Source organism: Lactuca sativa, chromosome 1, assembly GCF_002870075.4.
Source record: "Lactuca sativa cultivar Salinas chromosome 1, Lsat_Salinas_v11, whole genome shotgun sequence".
Taxonomy (NCBI): Eukaryota; Viridiplantae; Streptophyta; class Magnoliopsida; order Asterales; family Asteraceae; genus Lactuca; species Lactuca sativa.
This window is the reverse complement of record NC_056623.2, coordinates 67789167-67815013: the sequence shown is the minus strand read 5'-3', so window position 1 is coordinate 67815013 and position 25847 is coordinate 67789167. Positions and strand designations below refer to the sequence as shown.

General features: G+C 31.8%; 2 protein-coding genes and 1 long non-coding RNA gene across 3 annotated transcripts; all 3 read right to left on the bottom strand.

Annotated features, from left to right (window-relative positions):
• Positions 1-18890: 18890 nt before the first annotated feature.
• On the bottom strand, positions 18891-19894 carry LOC122197380 (uncharacterized). Its single transcript, XR_006190769.2, has 2 exons — positions 19320-19894; positions 18891-19213 (listed from the first exon to the last, which is right to left on the bottom strand). It is a non-coding gene; the product is annotated as an uncharacterized LOC122197380 (long non-coding RNA).
• A 2009-nt stretch (positions 19895-21903) lies between these two features.
• LOC111915190 (cysteine proteinase inhibitor A) lies at positions 21904-23017 on the bottom strand. Its single transcript, XM_023910860.3, has 2 exons — positions 22646-23017; positions 21904-22390 (listed from the first exon to the last, which is right to left on the bottom strand). Exons 1-2 carry the CDS (start codon positions 22859-22861, stop codon positions 22193-22195), a joined length of 414 nt encoding a protein of 137 aa, XP_023766628.3. The 5' UTR covers positions 22862-23017; the 3' UTR covers positions 21904-22192.
• A 1399-nt stretch (positions 23018-24416) lies between these two features.
• On the bottom strand, positions 24417-25210 carry LOC128133351 (cysteine proteinase inhibitor A-like). Its single transcript, XM_052770746.1, has 2 exons — positions 24897-25210; positions 24417-24638 (listed from the first exon to the last, which is right to left on the bottom strand). The coding sequence occupies exons 1-2, from the start codon at positions 25110-25112 to the stop codon at positions 24444-24446; spliced, it is 411 nt and encodes a 136-aa protein (XP_052626706.1). The 5' UTR covers positions 25113-25210; the 3' UTR covers positions 24417-24443.
• Between the last annotated feature and the right edge of the window lie 637 nt (positions 25211-25847).

Genomic DNA, 25847 nt, shown 5'->3' with positions numbered 1-25847 from the left:
CTAAAGAATTATGGTAAAAACCTAAAGGCTTTTTGTGTTTTTTGTGCCAAAATGTAAAAGTTTTGACTACAAGGGACAAAACCGTCAAAATGACAAAGGAATTGTGGCAAATCCTTAAAGGCACTAAAGGCTACTATTACTAACTTCAAATGTGCTTATATATATATATATATATATATATATATATATATATATATATAAAAGAGAGAGAGAGAGAAAGAGAGAAGCTAGGTTATTGTATTCTAAATATCTCTTGTATGGATATATGGTTGATTGTGGACCAATCATTTTAACTATTTTAAGAAAAATGATTAATAAATATTATTAAATTAAAAATAATTGAAAAATATCATCTAATTTCAATATAAGGGTATTTTAGTTAATTAACATAATTCTAAAAAAAATTACGGATTATAGAGAATAATTAATTCTTGTAACTTTAAAAATCTAATTTTTCTGGATAATAATTATATTGAGGAAAAATGACATAAATGTTCTATGAGGTTTCTAGGGTTGGTCCATTTAGTCATTAAAGTATTGTTGTTGCTTTAAAGGGTAGGAAACAACCTACTTTTTTGGTCACCATAACTTATTTTAGTTGGTTTCTATGTCAAGTCAGCTATTTTTGCCACACCAGCCATTGGAAAGTCAACATCACATTTTGACAATTTCTTTGTTACTAATCCAAACACAAACCTATCATCCTCTCTAGTTTTATCGTGAAAAAATCTTTCATTTTTTCTCTCTACTTCACCACCAATTTGTCATCTCCCTCTTGAACTACCTGAATCCTTCCCCCCTTTCCATTTCCAAATCTCTGGAGAGGAATTGCAATGAGTTTGCTTTATTATCCACGAGTTATGTGCTTCAACATTTGTTCACGGAGGTCAGCTGTGTCAACCTGGTTTCTATGTGCCTCTGTCTTATAGCAACCTATAACTAGATCTGGAACCCATGGAGTACTCGATTTATTTGAATCATCACCTCCTTTCTGCATAACTACAACTTTACTTCCCCTAACGCTTATGGAAACTCTCCCATGTGTTACCTTTGCAAATCTACGTCTATCAAGATCATCAAAAACATAATCAGGTACTTAATCTCCATATCAGATCTCAAACAGATAGAATATAATCAGTTAAATGTAATTAATGCAAAACTATTCTTTGATTTCTTCTCTCTTCTTCTTCACTAAATTGCATTCTCCTTCTTGAACTACCTGAATCCTTCCCTCCTCTTCCATTTCCAAATCCATTCTTCTTTCTGAACAACTTGAATCCTTCCCTCCTCTTAGCAAACTGACTTTGTAGTTTTGTTTGGATGCCCTTGTTGAAAACTGTAACCGGGATTGGGTTGTCAAATTAAGGAGCCTTAATTTACTAGATGACAAGGACGATTGTTACTTCAGTTTGTAAGGAAATACACGAGTGAAAACCTTGCGCCTATCGTGAAGATATGCCTCCCCGGTCTAAAACCAATAGGTTCAACCACCGCTACATCCATCACTCAACAAATCATAGAAATCGCCTCCTACTTCCTCCAACACCATGCCAACAATTTGCGGTGATCAGAGACTTTGGTAGTTTGTGAAGGATGATGAACGAGAGGGATGGAAGAACTAGGAAAACGTTGTCGTAGATTTGTGAAAGATTCAATTTATGGGTATTTGAAGTACGAAAGAGAGATGATTTATCATATACCTGGGTCAATATATCCGGGTCAAGGGAAATACGGTCCTAAGAAATGCTTATGTGGCAAGAGGTAAGCGGTTTACCCCTTCAATTCTTCCAAAATGACCTAATAGACCCAACAAAAACTATTTTATACCCTCATATAACAATGAAAATACTTTAGGGACAAAATGGACTAACCCTAGAAACTTTTTAGGACATTTATGTCATTTTCCCTTCTAATAATTCGGATATTATAAAAGAGAGAGAAAGAGATTGCTAACAGTGAGTAGAATGTATGTTTTAATGTTCGTAATTTGATATGAATTTTAGGCGTGGTTAAGGAGAAGTGAGAGATATATTTTAGCAACGGATTGCCTCTAAAAGCATATCATATTTGCCCGCAAAGATCGTCCTCTCGTTAAAGGGAAACATCTAGTAAACTTATATACAAACTTTGGGCCAGATTATATATATATATATATATATATATATATATATATATATATATATATATATATATATATCCTTCTTAATAAATAAAAGTTTTTTTAGCCACATGTCAATCTCTCATGAGTTTTGACACTTGTCATTTTGTTGTATTTTTGAAATAAGTATTATCCACTTGTCAATTTTTGGTTTGTTTTAGTTTTAAAATTAAAGTCATATACTTATATATGTAAAGTATTAAATATCATATATATGATATTAAATTCCAATAAATATGTTTCTTCCTTTCTTATTTTAAAATTATACATTAAAAAATATTGTTTTGTTAACACTTTAATGTTTAATCTTTTATTTTTTAAATCAACCCGTATAATACACGGGTCTCACACCTAGTATATATATATATATATATATATATATATATATATATATATATATATATATATATATATATATATATATATATAACTAGGTGAATGTCCGCGCGTTGCGCAGAAACACCTATATAGTTGAAGTCTTTACAAATATATGATTTTTTAAATATAACAATAACGGTGTTGTTAAATTTGATATAATAATTTGTATATACTAAATTGATATAATATATTTATTATTTTGAATTATATGATAATATATACATTTATCATAACTTCATAATCTCAATCGTTTGAATGACTTCTACCCGCGAGTTACACATGAATAAAATTAAATATAATATATGATTTGATGTTATTTATAGTTGTTTTTAGTGTTAATTAATTTTTTAAAACTTATTTGCTTAATGTTTTAATTTGTATCATTATAATTACTTAAAACATCAAACATTGTTTTTTTATTTTAAAGCTAACAATATAATCATTTATATAGATTTGTTTTTAACTATTGTTATTGTAAGTTATTTTAAGCTACTTATTTGGATACTTTTAACGATTATAAAAATATATTTAAGAAATATTTTAGTTAAATTGAAATTACAATTTAGTTTTTGTTTTTATCACTACAATTTATCACTTTTAACTATTTACAAAATATTCTTTAGTTTTTTTAAATGGAACTGAAATTTATATTTGAGTTGACATTTTAATGCACAGAAACACCTATATAGTTGAAGTCTTTACAAATATATATTTTTTAAAATATAACACTAACGTTGTTGTTAAATTTGATATAATAATTCGTATATTAATTTGATATAATATATTGATTATTTTGAATTATATGATAATATATAAATCTGTTATAACGTCATAATAACAATCGTTTGAATGAATTCTACTCGCGAGTTACACATCAATAAAATTAAATATTATATATGGTTTAGTATTATTTATGGTTGTTATTTTTAACTAATTTTTTAAAATTTATTTGCTTAATGTTTTAATTTCTATTATTAAAATTATTTAAAACATCAAACATTATTTTTTGATTTTAAAGGTAACAATATAATTATTTATATAGAGTTATTTTTAACTATTGTTATTATAAGTTATTTTAAGCTACTTATTTAAAAAATTTTAACGATTATATAAATATATTTAGGAAATATTTTAGTTAAACTAATATTACAATTTAGTTTTTGCATTTATCACTATAATTTATCACTTTAACTATTTACAAAATATTATTTGGTTTTTTTAGTGGAATTGAAATTTATATTTAAGTTGACATTGTAATGTTATATTTAAATTAACAATTTAAGTATTTTGTCCAAACTGTTCAAAAATTGTAGTTTTAAACTGATAATGGTTTACATGCAACAACATTTTAAATCTAATAAATTAAGTATAATATGTTAAAATTAAAAGACATAACTTTATAAATAGAAGTAAAGATATTATTTTAAAATTGAAATTTAGTCTATTTATGATTACACTTTAGGTTTGATATTTATTTAACCTTAATAACCAACTTACAATCATTATTAGAAAGACACTACAATTTATCACTTTTAACTATTTATAAAATAATCTTTGGGTTGTTTAAGTTAAATAAAAATTATATTTAAGGTTAGCCTATAATCTTATATTTTAATCAATAATTTAAGTATTTTATACAAATTGTTCAAAAATTATACCTTTAAAATGATAATGGTTTACATCCAACAATATATTAAAACTAATAAATTAAGTATAATATGTTAAAAGTTAAAAAACATAATTTTATAAGTAGAATTAAAGATATTATTGTAATATTGAAATTTAGTTTATATATGAATACACTTTAGATTTGATATTTATTTAATCTAATTACCAAATTATAATTATTATTATAAAGAAATTGAAAAGTCATGAGAGTTTCAAATGAATGTGGTGAAAGGAAAAAAGAATGGGGGTTTCAAATGCATGAGATTCAAGAAAAAATATATACTTTATAAGTATGTATGATGATTTGTTTTTAAGTAAGCTTCGTGCATTTCACGCTTGCCTTGGTTTTTGGCGCGTGAGGCACTGTTCAACCACTCTCACCGCCTGTACGCCCCAATCGATTTACTCCAGCTTATTATATTGTTTATGATGCACCGTATTCTCCACCAATGCATGGGGAGACATATGCCTCCTCCTCAGTCTTATTCCACCACCGTTTCCTTTTCCTTTAGGCTATCCGGAGTGGATAGTTCTCCACGCGTGAAGGGCTGAGCTGGAGGGGCTAAGGACGCATGAACACCGCCCCAAGCCCTGGTGGTTTGGTTGTTGCGTGACCATGGAGACGGACGAAGACGCTTACATTGATTGGTTCCCTCACTGTTTCTCTCTTTATCTCTCTCTTCCTTTTGCACTTTCACTACTAAACCACCGGTGCACACCATTTCCACAACCCCTTTTGCACTTTCACTACTAAACCACCGGTGCACACCATTTCCACAACCCGATGAGTTGGTTGTGGAATAGTAAAATATCTACATGGCATCACCTTTATTCACCAACCACGCGTGACCATTGCCAATAGCCTTATATCTCTTCATTTCTGTCATTCTAGAATGAATTTGAAGCTTCTCTATTCTACTTCTCCACCACCGTTTCTTGTACATATCCTCGGTTATGAAGATTTTTTGGTTTTATGATGAAGAAACTCAGACCGACTCCACCATTCACAAGACTTCTTCTCCACTTCTTTCTTTTTCTCCTCCTCCTTAATTCAAACTAAAATTTATATTGTTCTGGATTTTAATCATGTGGGTTGTTTTGATACAGGGGAAAATCACCTCTTTCCTACTCGCAAAGCGTCAATTGTTACTCCGGTTCTTATCAACTAATGTGTATGGTCGAATTAGTCATACTTTTTAAGCCTGCCACATGTTTGTGAAAATGTCACGAGAATGTTAGTAATGTCCACTACAATCATGTGGTTTTCACACTTGAATAGAATGTTAGGATTAGGTTGAGTTCTAAAATTGTCGATTTATAACACCCTAAAGGAGTATTGGTTGGTGTTCCACAAAGTGGTGACTATTTTCTTTTGTTTTTGTACAGGGAAATGAAGGTTGAAGAAAAGAGACTTAAGGCAGAAAAAATGAGTATTCACGGGCTCATTTGAATCAATAAATACCCTGTGTTTCCAATGGGGACTTCTCTATGTGAGTAAGCTATATTTTCTTTTTATATTATCCTTTTAAAGTCGTCTTCTGTTTCCATACAACCTGATATCACCACCCATGATATGTTATATTAGGAGGGTTGTATTGTACAACTTCATGATGCTTTGTGAAATTCATTTAAAAAGGTAAAAACCTCAAAAAGGAAAAAGAAACGTACCCTAATACTTATCTCTAAGGGCGAAATGTCATGTTTGTATACTCAAATGTTTGATGATTGTGCAAGAAAGTGGCCACAGGGGCTGATGTTGTTTTACTTGTCATTTTTATAATTTTGTGTATTAATGGTCTATCCTTTACTAATTAAAGAATTTAAAAAGTTTTCCTTAATGATGCTTGCGTGTTTAAGTGGGTTCAGATTGAGATGGAAAGGGACATGTGGTATGCAGTGTTATACTGCCGCAAGGTTGGGCATGTAGTGTTCCCTGAGAATGCTTATGAGCCACCAAATCACCAATTTAGTGTCCTCAACTTTTGCTTGAATAGGAAATGGTTAGTCTTAATTTATTTAACATTGTATTATTAATAGTATTTAAAATGAATTTGATCATAAAATGAAACATTCTATTATTGTAGGATGGCTTCTAGAACATATTTTTTGGATAATGGATCTTATATTGACTTAAAATGTCAAGTCAAATTGCGTTTTGATATTAACTACGTACTTTTATGTGTTGTACATGAGTAAGTAAAAACAATGAATTTTTTTTGGGCCTTCGACATGTGAAGGTGGAAAAATAGAATGTGAATAGCAGTGTTATACTTTGGGAACTAAACTATATAATTCTTTTGCATTTTTTGAAAATTTACCCATAACTCAATTTCTATTTGTGTGTTGCTACAGGGGCAAAAGGGGAAGAAGAGAGTGATTCACTTATAAAGGTGTGTTCAAATATATCGTATTAGTAACCCTACATTTATGGCAAATAATGGCAAACAAGAGAATTCATATGTTGAAAAGCATGTAAAGATCTAGATTCCATCAACTCTAAAAAAGCAACTTCTCAGATGCCGTCAAGAAGATTATGTAGGAAATTGTAATCATCGTTTGGGTTGTCTTAGGAACAAGATCGCTTATGTTTTTTACTCATATCATTAAGTGTAAATTTGTATTAGTAGAGTTGGGGTTCAGATTTCCAGTTACTTACTTATGGTTTTATGATTGGTTAAATTAATCTTTGGGTATACCAAGTTTTATGTTGGATTTGTTTGTGTTTTATCATTTATGTGTTTTATATGTGCATGTTGGTGTAGCATATTTTTACAAATTTTTTTTAAGGAAACGCCCGTGGGTCATGCTTAGCACAGCCCATACACCTACCTAGTATATATATATATATATATATATATATATATATATATGAGAGAGAGAGAGAAAAAGAGAGAGAGAGAGAGAGAGAGAGAGAGAGAGAGATTGATTGTCAACGGTGAATAGAATGTACCTTTTAATGTTTGTAATTATATATATACTAGGCGAATCCCAACGCGTTGCACAAGAATAGAATTATATAGTTAAAATAATAACTTTTACCAAATTATTATTTAATATTTCTACTTTGAAACAAAATGTTAGTAGTAAAGCAAACATATAGTTAACATATTAGTTTTATTAAACATTGTAGTTTAACTTTTAAGTCATTGTGATATATACAATTATTTGATAATTTTATAAACCGTTTAAAATTGTGTAAATTATATATCAAATGAATGATAATATAACGGGTAACAAAACGTATGAACAAAAATATGAACTGCAACTTTTAGTAACATAAAAATAGAAAAACATTTATTATAACATTTGTATTAAAAAAGATATATATACAACGAATAATAAAAAATATGAAAAATAAACACTATAACTTTTAATAACATAAAAACACTAAAACATCTATTATAACATTTATATTAACTCTTCATATTTAAATCGTTCAAAATTATGTTATCTTTTAAATATTGTCTTTTAAATATGTTGTGTAAGATAACCCAACAAAAAAATAATATAAAATAAACATAATCAAAATAGAAAAACTACAATCAAATAAATAAGAACATTGAGTGGTTGAATATATAAATAAATATGTTACATAAACATACATTTAAATCAAAAGAAAAAACTAACATTTGTCAACTTTGCTCGAACAAAAAACCTATATTCATTCTATGAATCTTCTTTCTTCATTTAACGTCATTTAACCATAGAAACTTGATGACAATTATTCACTAACTTGCAATCAAAATATTTTTCTTGAAAAAGAAGAATCAGAAAGATATTCGAAACAAAACATTGATGTTTGGAGAGTCACATTCAAGATTGAGTAATACACACAAATCACATATAAAGATTAAATGAGAAACTGAATATAAAGAAAGAATAGAAAATCTTCATTTGTTTTGGTTGAAAGAAAAAAAATCATATTACAATTACCATCAATGCAACATAACCCATTTCTTCAAATCATCATATTTGGATCGTGAATGCTTCAACTATATGAAAACTTTTGAATCACAATATCTTCAAATCCTTCTTACATGTAAGATTTTATATAACACAAAAGACACAAAAGATTGACCTTTTTATAGTAAACTTTTCACTAAATGCTAATTAAACATAATATAAGTTATAAAACTTTTGAGTGTTAAATCATAATTAAGAAAACTTTTGAGTTGCATTAGTTAAAAAAAGAGGTTTCAAATGAATGTGGTTTGAGAAAGTTAAAAAAGGGGGTTTCAAATGCATGAGATTTAAGAAAAAATGTTAGCTTTATAAGTATATATATATATATATATATATATATATATATATATATATATATATATATATATATATATATATATATATATATATATATATATATTAAAGCGCATGGGATGTTTTAACAGTGATGTTTTGAACTTCCGTCTTTTGGCACATGTTTTTTACTTTTTAGAAAATTTGATCCCTTTGTTTTATTTGTTTTTTAATCTTGCCACATAGGTTTAATAAATTGTCGAATTTTGTTCGTTTACTGGGTCAAAGCGCATGGGATGTTTTAACAGTGATGTTTTGAACTTCCGACTTTTGGCACATGTTTTTTACTATTTAGAAAATTTGGTCCCTTTGTTTTATTTGTTTTTTAATCTTGCCACATAGGTTTAATGAATTGTCGAATTTCGTTCGTTTACTGGGTCAATGCCTGGCTTCGTGTGTGAGTCGGTCCATCACCGACTCAAATACCTCTGGAAGCTTTGGATAAAATCCCACCGCCTCTACGTTCCAATCACCCACCTCCACCACCGTTTCATTTATGTTCTATCGGTTGTTGGGGAATGTGTTCCTTTTTCTCCAGCGTCTTTCTCCGTTCCCTTCTGCACCGCGGTAATTTTTTTGGATGCTTTTAAAGTCGACCGCCATTCTTTAGCCACCCACCATCGACACCGTTTCGAGCCCCAAATCGGTTGAAAGAATACCTCTTTGTTACGAATGAATGAAAGTGTAATTATTTTCCAAAATTTGGTCATCTGCTTCCGAAATCTCTGTCGCTCTCGAACCATAAGGCACCGCCTCTCAGCAATTTAGATGCTTACGGCTATCACTAAACCCAACTTGATTTCGTGCCCTAATCCTCACTCTATTTCGATTTGGCATTCGGACTCCGCGTATTTGCGTCTTTAGGTTTGATTTTATGCCCTAATCCTCACTGGATTTGGATTTCGATTTGCTTCGTTGGCGACCCACCATTACCAGAAATTGAGAGGGTAGGGTAAAGACAAACCGAAAGACTGAGGGTGAGTGAGTCGAACAGTAAACTATTATGACGAATCTTTAAGCCATTTTGAAATGTCATCGAACTTAATAACTTCACGTCTCCACCACCATATCCATCAGGTATGAAAAATCAAGCTTTTACTTTTTTTTTATGAACCTTCTAGGTTTGGTCATTCTCGATTATAAGGAAAACAAATTCTCATTTCTTATCAGTTGGAGGACATGAATCTTGCTGTTCTAGCAAGTCTTAAGGGATCAAATTTTCTGTATCTTGGGGATCTTCAAGCAACATCAATTTTTTTCACCCATATCAAATTAAAAAAAAATAATTGGTGATTTATTTTTTATGACGATCAATGTTTTTTATAGTTGAAAAGCGAACTTCATAGTACATTTAAAGTCTTTCGTTATCAGCAACATAGGTGGTCCTGTGGTCCACCTAATTTGTTCAAGAAAATGTTGATGGAGATTGTTAGGAACAAGGTTAGTCGACTTCATTTTCATTTATCTTTTATAATCTCGTCATGTATTTCTTTAAAAGTAATATTCATTAGCATTAATGTTATGGAAAGTGACGTTATGGAAGAAGCTTTACGTAATCTAAACATGGTAAATATCTGAAAGAACAGTGACCATCAATGACCCTTCTACATTATGCAGGTACTGGAGTTCAAAGATGGCAACAAAAAAGCAGAGGCTTTTAAATTCTTTTACATGGACTGATGTTTGTGTGTTTGTATGTTTTCTTCAAACTTGATCTTACCTATATAGATGCTAATGTAAATGTGATGTTAAATATTTGTGATTTTAATTTTTTTGCTATGGAATCTGAAACAGGTGATGTTTTTGCTGGGGTTGGTCCTTTGGCTATATATAGCTAAAAAGGTTAAGCATGTGTATGCAAATGGTTTAAACCCTCATGCTATTGATTATATTGAAAGAAATTAAATCCTCAAAAAACTTGAAAGACAAATTCAGGTTTGTCTTTAAACTTCAGTTTTTTCACTTCACTTCATTTTTGATCAATAAAACAAAGGATACATGCAGAAAAATAGCAACATACTATTAACTTCAGTTCATGTATTCTGGCATCTTATTTTCCTCTTTTTTTCCTCTGTTATAACATCATATTTTTAGTTTCTTTTTCATATAAAGACAGTGTAGTACTTTGAAGAATATATCTGATTGTAGCATTGTACTTTGTTTTTTTCATTATTACGTAACATTTTCAGATAAAATGACTAAATTACCCTTACTCCTACTTCATCCAATGTTGGTAGTTTTCTTGATAAACATTAGATTCAGCATAATCCCTACATGTGTTTGAAATTCTTAATATTTCACTTTCTACATATTGTAATGATTTTTATATGTTATAAATAGAATAAAATGTCATAATTGTTTTTTAATTTTACAATATTTACGATATATATTAAATTTGATAGAGTAAGTGAACAGTAATCGTTTGGACTTCTGATTTGTGCCACATGTTTTTTACTTTTTGGAAAACTTGGTCCGTTTGCCTCTTTCGGACTTGAGCCACCAAATTTTCGTCAGTTGCCGCTTTTCGTCCCTCGGCGCCCATGTCATCCAATCAAATGATGCATCAACTCCTTTTACCTCCTTTTACTGCTTTCATCTACCTTTGTCTTTTGGGGTGCTAATCAAATGAAGATGTGTTTCTTTCACTATCTCTCTTTCCCTTTGTTTCTCTTCCATTCAGAAGTTATGGAGACTTATAGTACCAATTTCCACAGAATCTTATTTTGATTCGAATTGTTCCCAGATCATAAATCTATGTTTACGGTTTTACCATGTTTGACAACTTTTCATTTTGTATTCAGATGGATGAAGTGCAACCATCTCTCATATTAGGTGATGTGTCTTAGAAAAAGAAGAAAAAGAAAGTGAAGAAGGTGAAGTTATGTAATTATTTGTCATCCTAATTCTTCAGTTATATTTCATTTTCATTTTTCCTTTCTATTTTCTTCCACTTACAGATCTGATGTGCACTAGGTAAAACCATTTCTCTGTAATCGCTATAGAATTTTTCCTATAACTTAATGAACTTTATGAATAATCGCCTTTACATTTTATTCTAATAGAACATTGTTGTCATTGGTGGAGTGAGGGCTATATTCGAATAGGTAAAAAATTATTTGTTTAATAGGGGCATAACTTGAAAACCCAAAACTTTCAAATTTAAAACCAAAAAATGGCATTGAACTTTGGAGTAAAAGGATTTTTTCCAAATTCTTTACACAACATATGTTAAGAATACAAGAAATATCAGTCTACTTCTATCGAGTCGTTAGTTGTAGCATTTTTTACAATTATATTAATATTAGCCATGTCATCCAATGTTTTAATTAAAAGAAAGGAAAGTAGAATGCTCTGACATGCAAATAGATGAAAATACAATGCTATTTATTGGGATTCAAATGTCATTCTGCTTCTATTGATATGATGTAATTTGTATTGTGTAGGACCATGATGGTTCATATATCAAAGGACTGTTGGTAAGCCTACTCAAAAGAATAGTAACAATGTTGAAAATGCATTGTTGCCCTGTGTTATCGACTAAATTTTATTGCATCTCCACCTACCAAGGTCAATATTTTCCCGGACTCATGGACAGGCGAAAATCTTCCTTTTTGACTATGAAAGTAAAATGTATGTTTTTGTTTATAAAACTCTTATTTTGTATTACTACTTTTATCTCCACCCACAAAATGGTGATATTTGCTTAAAGATTAAGGACAGAAACACAACATATTTCTCAAGTAGAAATGTTAGGAAAATTTGCTGACACAATTAGGATATGCCACAAGTCTGTTTGATTAAACTTTAATTCACATGTAACACATACATGCTTTATTTCTTCTTAGTCTTTTATGCATAAAAAAACTATGTAAAGTTGATGACGGTACAAATAATATCTGGAACCATGCAGATTGAATCTCATGACTACACGGCAAATCCAGTCCCAAGAATTTTTGGAATTGGATGGGAGGTGGTGACGGGATCGGGTTTTGTTCAGTTTTTCGACGAGGTCGAGGATGATGGCGGTCGGCGGCAGTTTTCGTAGAATAGATGGGTGGGGGTCTGCCGGAATTAGGTGGGGAGTAGAGCGGGGGTAGAGCGCCGGCGAAACAAGCAGCGTTGAGGCGACAGCGGTGAGATGCGATTTTTCCGGCAACGAAGGGGCTGCGAGTGAGGTTGCTGGCGGCGACGGCTGGCGGGAGAGATAAGGCGCGACGGTCGATGATAGCGACGGTGGAGGCTGAAGCCGACGACTGGCAGCGGAGGGATTCGTCGGCGGAGAATGGAGGATGGACGGAGGGGAGGGTTCGCTGACGGGAGGCACAAGGTGACTTAAATGAAATTGTTTTGAAATCATGTGGGTCTTGGTTGACCTTGATATCCGCCCATCGCATTCACATCTTTCGGTTCACTTCCAAGTGTGGGACACTTATCCATATAATGGCCCGTCATTGCACAAATACCACATACCATCAATTGTTGACCACTTCCCACCACCATTTGACTTAACACATTAGTCAAATCCAAGAGCTTTGATTCCAAATGTTGAGTGTTGCTAACTTCACCAACCACTTGTGTAGAATTTCTCTTCATGTCATTTTGAGTCCCAAAATTCCTTTGATTTTGAGAAATGGTACCAAAAAGTAATCGAATTTCATGAGGGGTTTTGTTGAAGATGTCACCACCACTTGAAGCATCAATCATCCTCCGATCTTTTTCATTCATACCCTCATAAAATTGTTGAAGAAGTAGTTGTTCGGGTATATTGTGTTGAGGACAACTTGTACACAAATTATTGAAGCGCTCCCAAAAATCATGAAATGTTTCATTTTCCCCTTGACGAATCCCCAAAATGTCACTTCTTTGACTTGAAATGCGGGAGGTGGGATAGAATTCGCTATTGAATGCCTTGAGTAACTCTTCCCATGTGTGAATAGATCCCGGTGGTAAGTTGAATAACCACTCTCTAGCTTTGTCTTCCAAGGTGAGCGGGAAGACGGTTAGCTTGAAATCATCCAATGTCACATTTTCGGGCAACATGCTAACACATATCATATGAAATGACTTCAAATGCTTTTGAGGGTCTTCTCTATCCAAACCATGGAACTTGGTAAGTTGATGGATGAAACTTGACTTCAATTCAATCCCTCGGCGGTTTGCGGGATAAACAATAGCAAGAGGTGTATGAGTAACATCCGTTTCCATCATTTTTCTAAGTGTCAACTCTTGAGGGGGATTGGGTGGGTTGGGGTTGTTGGGATATTGTTGCAAGTAATTGGGTGGTTGATGATAAGGTGGGTATGGGTATTGTTGGGGATTGTAGATTGGTGGTGGATAATCTTGGTAATTAGGATATTGGTTGTAGGGGGTTGTTGTTGTGGGTACATTTGGTTTTGGTACATTTGAGGGGGTTGGTAATTGGGTTGATTTGGGTAATGTACTTGTTGAACTTGAAAAGCATTGTTTTGAGGTTGGTTGTTTTGGTGGAAGTGTTGGTTTTGTAGTTGTGGTGGTGGTTAATAATTGGGTTGGTTTTGAGGAGGGGCTTGATTCCAAGGTGGCATATCAATGAGAGGTTCTTGTGGTTGTTGTCTTGGTTGATGGGGTGGGGTATTGGCATCTTGATTGATTGGGTTTGGGTTGGGATTATGAGGTGGAGTGCGATTCATGGCTATGTGGTTTTCAAAAGGAATGTCTTCAAAGGAATGACCAACAATTGGAGAACTCGGTTCGGTGTCGATATCACTTGAAGTATGAACTTGATCTTCTATGTTGATTAGTGGAGAAGAGGAAGAAGCTTGAACTAGTTGTTGTTGCTTTACTTGTTTGGCTAACTTTTTCAATCTTTTTGCTTCTTTTTCAATTTCCAGATTGTAGAATAGTTCACCGGTTCTTGTAGACCTAGGCATAAACAATCAAATAACAATAACCAATTTCCCCGGCAACGGCGCCAAAACTTGATGAGATGTCAAGCCCACCAAGCAAATTACACCCTTTGATTGCTAAATAAACGTAATATAATGGTAAAAAGGGGTATCGATCCTCGGGGAAATGGTTGTATTCAATCACCAATGCAATTCAATAGAACTAGTGAAATTAAACTAACTAACTACAATTAAACTAAAAGGGGGGGGGGGGGTTTGGATTACTTGAAAACTAAAATACTTGAATAACTAAAAACCTTGCAATTAAGCAATTTGATGAGATGCTCAAAGGTTGGGAATAATTGGTTAACTAAGGCAATTCAACACAATGAACATTTGTGTGTTTATCATTAGGATCTAATACAAAGTTTATCCTTCATCCCAAATTGGTTATATCAATCATGAAGCATGATATGCCAAGATTCCTCATAGGTAGTATGGAGGTTGGGGAAGCCCACAACACACCTTCTTAATTAAGATCAAGGGTCAATTGAAGCAATTAATCCCAAGAAATCAATTAGCCTTAAGAATGAAGGAATCCCCAATTCCTAGAGGATGTCAAATGCTTACACATCCATAAAGGAGATATGATTCATAAGCTAGAGATGATTTCTACCATCATAAAGCCTTTGTTCTAGATAAATTCAATGATCCAATGCAAAATCAATGAAATAAATCAACCATTGCTCAATCAAATACTAAGCTCATGATTAAAGCATCAAATAAGCATAAGAATTGCAAACTAGAATCATAAACATGGAATACATTTATAATCAACATAAATCCTTCAAAACCCACAAACATTCATTGGTTTTCAGCCAAAGTCAACCAAATAAAAGTATTAGCCACTCATGGCAACAAAGTAACAAGAACAATAATCTAATTGCATAAAGAAGCTACCTAAGATTTGGAAAGATGAAAGGAAATGGTTTCTAGCTCCCAAAATCGTCTCTTGCAGGTCTCTAATGGTGAAAAATCGTGAATGAGCCTCTAGATCTGATCCCCAAGGGTTATGGTGTGCCAAATGACCAAAATGCCCAAACTGGGCAGTTGTGCGGGTACCCGCGCAACGAAAATTCCACTCGTGCAAATATTGCAGTAATGTTATTGGTCATTCTTTCCACCACTCCACCCTTCCACTACCAAAGATTCCTTTGCCCCCCCCCCCCCCCTCCTTGTCCATGTAATTTGAAATGCACCAATCATCATTTAGCCACCAAATGGATACTCCAAGCCCAAAATTAGAATTTTATGATCCATCTTCACAAGCCCAAATAATCCAAGCCAATAACTTTCAAAGCCCAGTTCTTCCTCTTTGATTCTGCCAAGCCCAATAATGCCTCGGGAGCCCACTAAGCCCGTCTCCAATCAACCCGCAACCGCAACAAGCATCGAAAAACCTATAAAATATCTCATGCCACATAACAAGCACCCAGTATGATCCATACTAAAAAAAATAAATAAAATACAATGCATTAATGATAAAAATATCTAAAAATCTAAAATAAATTAATAAAAATAAGGAAATAAAATAAACTATCAAAAAGCATTTCGCATGGGTCCTTTTCCTAGTTTCATATGAACTAGTTGTAAAACCCGTATATTATACGGATTAATTAAAATATAATGTTAAATAGGAGCGATTAAATGAAAATTTTATTTGAATTTGAAATATAAAATAAGTGAAAATTATGAAAAAAAAAACATGCAAAAAATAAATTAATTAAAATTATATGTTTAATTGTTAGACCCGTGTACTAAACGAGTTTTTATAATAAAATGTTAAATACAAAGGTTTAAAGTGTAAATTTATTTGAGATTGAAATTAAAATTTCAAATTTCAAATTTGAAATTAATAGTTATTATAGTATGTTTAATTTATGAAAACTAAATTAATGATATAATGAAAATGAATATGAATAATGAAGTAATTGACAAGTGGAAAATAAATATATTTCAAAATTTTGACAAAATGACATATAGCCAATTAAATGAGAGAATGACAAGTAAAAATAACATTTTCATTTATTATGGTAGATTTTAGTCGATGGTAAAAGGAAGAGAGATATTTTAGCAAATGATTGCCTCTAAAAACATATCATATTTCCCCGCAAAATCATCCTCCCGTTAACTTATATACAAATTTTGGGCCGGATTATATATGTGGGCCGAGAATACAAATCATAAAAATACACAATATAATTCACTAACACAATGCACTTAAATTTCCGAAATCCATAACAAATGTCCTACATTTAATAGGTCCATTACAACTCACTTTTTATGATAAGCGCTTATATATGGAATAAAAATTATGTGCTTTTAGCATTACTACCAATGTTTTAAAAACCGGTTGAATCGGTTGGACCAGGAACCGGGAGAATAAGCGGTTCAACTATCACCGATTTTACATTAATTTCATAACCGAATTGAACCGGGTAGATTTTAAAAAAGCCCAGTTGAACCGGTCAAAATAAACCGGTTAAACCGAAAAAAAGTACATGAAAAAGAATAATTTACATAATAAACTTTGATGATTTTTTTTCAAATCTATTTAGTTTTCTCTAGATAAAAACATATGGTAATATTATAAAGTTTTTTGATGTGTTTGTATTCATCTAAAACTATATTCTGTTTCGGTATTATATTTTATTTTCTTTTTGACGTATATAGATTGATATAAACACTAAAACTTATGGTTATGTGTTATTTTAATGTATTTGAATTCATCTACAACGTATTTTTATGTGTATTTTTAATGTTTGAACTTGTAAGTATCAAATTCATAATTTATATACGTAGGTATGTGTAGGAAAATAGAAAAAGACATGAAAACTATAGAAACCGGTTCACCGGGTGGTCGAACCAATTAAACCGGTTGAACCGTGAACTGATCACCATACCGGTTCAACTAAAAAACCAGTTTAAAAAATATTGATTACTACATCAAATTTATAATATAACATGGTAACTATGTCAATGTCACCATAAAAAAATTATCAGAAAAAAAAAGTAAAGTAGCTTTTTTTAATCTTATTCAAATAAATAATTTTTTTCTACATATCACATTTTCATTGATTTGACCACATTTCATTTTGTGATTATTTTTAATTATATTTTTCCCACGTTTCATTTTGTGGTTTTTTTCTATTTTATTAAACTCTACGTAATATTTAAATGTAATAATTACAATAAATATAATAATAAATGAATATTAATTTCAGTAATTGACTTTCCTTCTAATTTTAACATTTCTAAACTAAAATTTCATTAGTTTCATTTGTTTATTTATCTAAATTATTTATTTAAATTTAAAGGAGAAAAAAAAAACACTTTAACTTAATAATTCAATATTTATCTAATTTTTCTTATAAATTCAACCTTTTTCAAATGTTTAGAATTTTCATATTGTTTTTTAAATGAACTCATGTAATACATGAATCTTACACCTAGTTTCCTAACAAACATAAATCATTGGGCCCAATGGTGCATCTCGAGGTCTCCACATTAGACAAAAGTCAAATACGACACGACAAAAATACACGATACAAAATGAAATTCGGGTGAAATCCAAGTTTGAATTTGTTTTTCATATCGTGTATAAGAAACATGATGTCGTGTCATGTCCTCTTGTTATTCGTGTTTGCCATATTTAAATTAACTTTTTTTACAAGAACTTATGTGTTTGTCGTGTTTTTATTTTTGTCGTGCTTGTCGTGTTTTTATTGAATCGTTTTCGTGTTAACAAAAAAACACATTATCATGTAATGTTTTGTTCGGTTTAAAGAGTATAATGTATCATGTCATGTTAGGCAAAAATACAAAATGACCGACCGAATTTACACCCTAATATTACATGAATGTAGCATGCTTGCTTTATAGATTAAGCTTTGACACAATCATATATATGTATATATATATATATATATATATATATATATACACAATTAGTTAATGACATGGCCCATTGGGATCATGGGTACTATATATCGTGGAAGACATGAAAGTCGGTAGGAATTCATGACAGCTTATAGCTAGGTTTCTAATCATACACACGTGAGAAGTGAAGTCAAAGTCACTTTGAATTGTTGACAAAGATAATGGAAAGAATAGTCACCAGATATATTCAAATAGGGTCACATGCATATATAGATGTTCCCTGAGAAAATGACTTTCATTGGTCTACCACCCAAATATATGCATGTTCCCTCTCAAGTCTCAACAGGACTTCAGAAAGCTATATATGTTACTTGGGACCACCCTACCAATCAAAAAAAGAATGAAAGAAAGTTCTTCAACAAATACATTTCAAACTACTAGAGAGACGAATGTACTAATAAATTATAAAAACCAAGAAAGACATCCGATTTTAACAATTCCGATTGAAGTTAATTTATTGATAATGAATTACACTGGCTATAGAAAAAGAAGCTAATTGTATTCTAAATGGTTGTGATTAAAAGATAGATTAAACATTTTATAATATTTTTATTGTAATTAAATATGATTACATAATGCAAGTTAATCTCCAAGTCTCCACATTACATGAATATTGTAGCATGCTTGCTCTTTTTTTTTCTTCTATAGCACAATTATGCATATGCTTTTTTTTCCTTCTAGTGGAATATCACCTAACTATTTTATTCCATTACAATACACCGTATTATTTCATGAATCCATTCCACATTATGCAACATCAAGGTGAAATAACCACCATTTCATATTATAGATTCATATGCGCTTGACATTCAAGCAAAGTTGAACACCATGAAACCTTGATGTCATATGACTCAAACAAGAAAAACAACGTAAATGTCAATATATATTCATTGATCGAAAATAGTAGAATTTGATGACATAATGTTTAAGAATATCTACAACCACATACAAAGTACCTTCATCACCTCACTAGTTTCCAATCCTATTAATAACAGAGTTTCATATATAATCTTGAAAAAATGCATAGATTTTCAAGAAACACCATGCCCTCTAAACTCTAAAATGTACCGAGTGTCCTTCCTTAGTATTATCATCGGGTAGACCGATCACTGTCTCCTTAAGAAGCTCGATAATGAGATGAAAAATACGTATTTTTACTTCACCTCGTTTAGGTGGAAGCCTTGCATTCGGTTTCACTAACACCAAGCCTTTCATCATGCGTGTTGTGTACGTTTTTTCAAAAAGATACAATCTTGGAGGAGAGAATGAATTTGATGTACACGTTGAAATAGGAAATAAGTAGGATCACATATTTATACCCATACAAAGCCATGTGGGTCTTGGGTAATATCGTGGAAGACACAAAATTTAAGTGGCAATAATAGCTACATTTCTAATCATTCGCACGTGATAATTGTAACATGAAGAGAATAAACAACCCAAGTCAATCAAGCCACATAAAATTGTTGACAAAAAGGGAAAGAGTAGTCATTTCACTTTATAAATATATCCAGCATGTTCCCTTTGAATAGGACTTTCATAGGTCTATCACACCAACATGTTCCCTTTGAAAGCTATGTTACTTGGCACCATCCGACAAACAAATTGTTGTTTTCTTGAAACATAGTACGGAACAATTAAAGCAACAAAAAATCAATAGTTCGAAAATAACACAAATTTATGAGAAAAAGTAAAATCACTTTTTCCTAACAAGTGCAAATCATTGGGCACAATGAAGACATCTCCAATTCTCCACATTACACGAATGTAGCATGCTTTGCTTTTTTTTTTTTTGTTTTCTTTTGCATAATCATGCATATGTTTGTGTGGTCAAAAGTGGTCATGACTACCTTTCTAACTAGTGGAATACAATATAAAATTCTAAAGACTCATGGTTCCATTCCAATGCACCTAATTGTTCAATCCAATTCCATTATGATTTTCGTAACATGCGTTTATCGAATAAATTCATGTGTTTTTAGTAGTACTATTGTCAATGAAGAGTGTAGGCTATGTCATGGTAACTTGCTTCAAATGCTTACCATAGAAGAGCATAAACTCAAAACACGAAGAAAAATGACATAAATATCAAACCATATGTGTACATTCATTGATAAAAAAGAGTAGATTTTGATGACATAAGCTAAGACTAGTACTAAAATCCTCAAAGCTTCATAATCTTGAAAAGGTGTAAATATTTTCAAGAAATACCATGATCATCCTTAGATAGCACATTTCGAGTAGACCAATCACTTTCTCCTTATAAGAAGCTCGATAATGAGACGAAATATACGTATTTTCACTTGACCTCTTTTAGGTGGAAGCGTTGCATTCAGTTTCATTAAAACCAAGCCTTTCATCATGTTGGTTTTTATTAAAATTTTCTATCTTGGAGGGAGATAATTTGATGTGTTGAAAGAGGATATGAATATGAGCATATATATATACACAAAGCCATGCGTTCTACTTCTTGGGCACTATAATGAAAGACTAGTAAATAGTAATTAGGTGAGAATGATAGCTATGTTTCTAATCATGCACACGTGATGACAGTTTAAAAAGAATAAACAACAGATAAACATTTCAAGACAAAGTCAATTGTCACTTAAAATTGTTGACAAAAAGGGAAAAAGATTAGTCACTTCATGTTATATATACACATAGGGCCAAGATGTTCATTTGTTCCCTGAGAATATGACTTTGAAAGGTATGTTATGTGGGACCTCCAGACAAACAAATCGCTGGTTTCCTGGAAACATAGCATTGAACAAAAGCATAGAAGAGATCAATACTTCAATAGTTTGAAAAAAGTATTCAATGTTGTTGAATTCAAGAACAGTGTATAAAGTCTACCTCTTGGATTACATTATAGACATAGTCAAGATTTCTAGAATCAACATTTAACAATGAAGCAGTTGCAAAATCCAGCAAGTATAATGGGAAATTTGACTTTCTATCACCCATGTTTCCCCTTATATCCAAAAATATAACCTTACAGAGTGCATATATGAAACTCTTGTTATTTCTTTGGTTTTTTTAAAACTTACAGATCCTTTCACAGTTAAATATAACATGAAGGAAAAATTATATTTTCAGCATATATTATAATTTATAACCAATAGGACAAATATCTTTGATACAATATTCGTATCATCTTTAAACCAATCACTATGTGTTTTTTTTAAGTAAAAGGTTCAATCTTGGAGGTGATATTTGATGTGTTGGAAATCAAATAGCTATTGGACTTTACATACTTTCTTGGAAGACACTAAATGAAGTGAAAGATGAAGAGAATAAACAAGTAGAAGACAAGTCGATTTAAAGCTACTTATAAAAAGGAAAAGAATAGTCACCTGATATATCCAAATAAGGCCTAAACTCATCCAGATGCCAGATGGCATTTCAACTCCAAATTATTCAAACAAGATCCTAGATGTTTCCTGTGAAAGAGACAACATGTGCCCTTTGACCATGACATTGAAAACTATGTTACTTGAGACCTTCCTACAAACAGATTGTTGTTTTCCTGGAAAGAGAATATAGAACAAAAGCAACAGGGAACACAATATATTGAAAAGAATACTTCAAAGTCATTATCCATGGAAGTCAAGTACAAGAACAATGTGCAAGATACAACCCCCAAGACCACATTATTGACAGAGTTATAAAGGAATCTGATCACCATTTCATATTGTAGTTGTAATTGCTTACATAAAGCCAACTACAATACAACTTTATACACATAAAAGCCCTTGTTCAATCAACAGTAGCTAGATTTTACTGATTACATGAGCAGTAAAGGGCAGTTGTATCTTATTAACACCAATTTCTACACGAATAGATCATTGGAAACCTGCTTAAATTCTTGCATCTGCTTGAAGTTAATCCAAGGTTTCACCCAAACTTTAGTTTCGTATGCTTTTATCTTGCCAGCAGCATCTGTTGCCTCCAATGTGAGATAGTACATCTTACCAGCCACCACCTGCTCTTTCGCCTTTATCAATCTAGAAAACTTGAGAAGGGAGTTCTGCACACATAACAGATATGATTCAGAATTATTAATCTATATCACTTCAATCAACAAAAGAAAGAAAGAAAGCTCTTCGCTAAATACTATTCAAACTGGAGATAAATACTAATCACAAAAAGTAAGAAACGATACATGCGTGAATTTGGTAAAAAAGCAAGCATGTAGATACAAAATTCGATCGTAAATTACGGGATATTGACAACGAGAACAAAATAGGAAGGCAGAAGGCTCGTACAAATCATGAAACAGTACCTCTTTTTTGTTGTGTTCTTCCACAGCGAATCGAGCGAGGGTTTCTATCTCGATCCCGTTGAGGCCTTGTTCCGTGATATCACGAACTCCGCCTAGCTTTTGTGACCTTATCATACCTTTTTCAACTCTGCAAACCCCGAAATCGAAAGTGGCGAACAGCAAGAAGGCAGTGATGATCAGCGATGATGAAACAAAAGGGGATTTGTTAGGGTTCATAGTTTCGAATTGGCGCGGTGTTTTCGGATTCAGATGACTTTTATTCTGTTTGCGTAGTTAGCTGTTGCTTGAAGCCACAGGAACCACTTAATAACTTTTTTGGGATTCAGAATTCACCAACCGAATTAACAGATGAACTAAAAGTGATCACGATTTCATTTACTATGACCAAAAAATAGTGATTTATTAAAAAGAAAACATTTTGTAATTTCATGTGAGTTAGCCAATTCTGTATCGTATAATTTCATAATTTATATATAAATTGTTGTCTTAATGTCTTATGCACTTCACTTAAAAAAAACATGGAGAGAGAAAGAAAAAAAAAAAAAAAAAAAAAGAGTTTAGGAAGTTGTGTGTGTTTGGATAATGCTTAAGGCTTTGTCTAAATCCGTACTTTATAATTGTTAAAATATTTGTAATAGTTCGTTCTTTATTAACTCGAGGAGTGATTTGTGTTTTGATGTTTGATTGGTTAGTTTCAGGTATGTCAATGGGATAGGCTGTGAGAGGGGCGGTTTTAGTAGGTATTACAGTGTGATATCGGCAATACTTACTTTTTCTATTCGTGGTGAAAAAAATTCGATTTTTCAATTTTTTATTTATTTTTCCTACATCGGGAACACCTATTATATATTTTTGCGTCCGTTCCTGGACTTAGATGGTGAATGACATCCCAGTGTCCCACAGAAACACTACCCTACCACCGCAGCAACGACAAAAAAAATGTCTAGTTTGGCATATTCGCGTTGAGTCTCTCTCCTCCCACTTTTCTTCCATTCTTGACATTTTCTTTCTTCTCCCTCTCTTCTCCACTCCTTTGTCATGGTAAAAATACACCACTTCTAGGTGGAGTGAGGTGAAACTCAACACTCCCACCAGCCTAATGTCTTTCTAGCTTGTGGAATACAATCTAAAGACTAACAATTCCATTCCAAGACGCCTAGTTAACTAATTCTTTGATTTCGTCCCACTATAATGTAACATGTGTGTTTATTTTTATTTTATAGCAAGATACTTTACTCTCCGCATTAATATGGTTTAAGCCCGAAAAAAAAAAACTAAAAAAACCAAAAAAAATAATATAAAAAAAACAAAAAGATAACGATCCAAATAGTTTTCAACCAAAAGAAAATTTGCACATTTCAATTTGGCTTCGGTTTTATCTAGAAACTGATCCATTGAAAATGACTTGATTTTATACCATTGAAGTTGTATTGTTTACTAATTTTCATATTTTAAAATGATTTATCATATCAATAAAACCAGAAAAAACATATATACACTATTAATGTGTATTTTCAAAAAATGTCACATTGTAATCATTGGTCTATGAACAAACTTATCGTCTTGTTTCATAGGATTGTGGAGCTACTAGCAACATAATGGAAACTTTTATCTTCTTAACACCAATTAACTTCTAGACATTTCATATTGTAGTTGTAAATTGTATTGTTTACATAAAACCAACTATAAAAACTTAATATACAGGGCCTTAGAGGAAGACAATCAGCAACTCAAAACTTTTTAAGTTCATCAACAAACAGTTAATGGACACTTGTATCAAATTAACACAAATTAAATTCTAGACATTTGGATCATCAGAAACCTTAAATTCTTTCATCTGCTTCATGTTATTCCAAGTTTGCACCCAAACTTTAGTTTCATATACTTTTATCTTGCCATCATCATCTGTTGCCTCCAATGTCAAATGATACATCTTACCAGCCACCACCTGCTCTCTTGCCTTTAATAATCTAGAAAACTTGAGAGATGAGTTCTGCATACAATGATACATTAGCAAATCAATGGTTGATCACGACTAAAGATGGAGAAAGGATTTAAAGCCGATATATAAACCGAATTCCCAATCTTAAATCTGTGACATACGTTTCTCAAATCTTTCTATATATACAATCTCACATTCGAGATGGATATTAATCACAAAATCCATGAAAACAATACATATATTAAGTTGATTGGATCGTAAATTATCAAGCATTTACAACCAGAACGAAATATGAAGGCTAGTTCGTACCTCCATTTTGTTGTGTTCTTCGACGGCGAATCGAGCGAGGGTTTCCATCTCGGCCCCGTTTACGGATTGTTCCGCAATATCACGAATTCCGCCTGTCTTTTGATCATTTATCATATCATCTTCAACCGTTTCAACCCCCATATAAAAATACGCCAACATCAAGAAGGCAGAGATGATCAGGGATGATGCAACAACACTGGATTTGTTAGGGTTCATGGTTTCGATTTTGGAAATGGTGTGTCGTTTCTGGATTCAGAAAACCTTTTATTTTTGTTTGCGTAGTTGTCGTTGCTTTAAGCCATAGGAACAATCTAAAAAATTTTGAGGGCTCCAATTCACCGGCCTAATTTACTTACATTTTTTTATGAAAGTGTAAATTCAAGAAGTCGTTATGATTTATAAAGTTAAAAAAAATGATAAAATTATATTTTTCAATGAAGTCCTTCTCGCTTTTGAAAGTTGAAACAATTTAAATTACATTAAAATGACAGATTCAAAGATTTTCAATAAGTTGTGTTTGTGCCGCATTTTTAATCCTTGATTGTGCAGAATTTAAAGGTTTTTCATCACTTTCCTCAGACTGTTTGACATTATATATTTATCAATGGAGAATAGTGAATAGTCCATTTTATTCATAGACATAAGCTCTTCTCAACTTTAAATCATCATTGTATTAAGTATCTATTTATAGGTTTTTATGGTTTCCATCTCCACCTCCAAGATTGCCCATGACTCATCTTCAACCTTCGACCACACAACTCCATTTTCAATTCCCATGACTCCATTTACAACTTCTCCACTTCTAAAGACATGGGTTATGATGAATCATGAATACTAATTTCGGAAGTGACTTCGATGTCAATTTGATGATCAAAAGCATATATATTATTTTTAAGGTTCAAAGATAAATTTTCTTGCATGTTAACAAAAAGTCATATATATATATATATA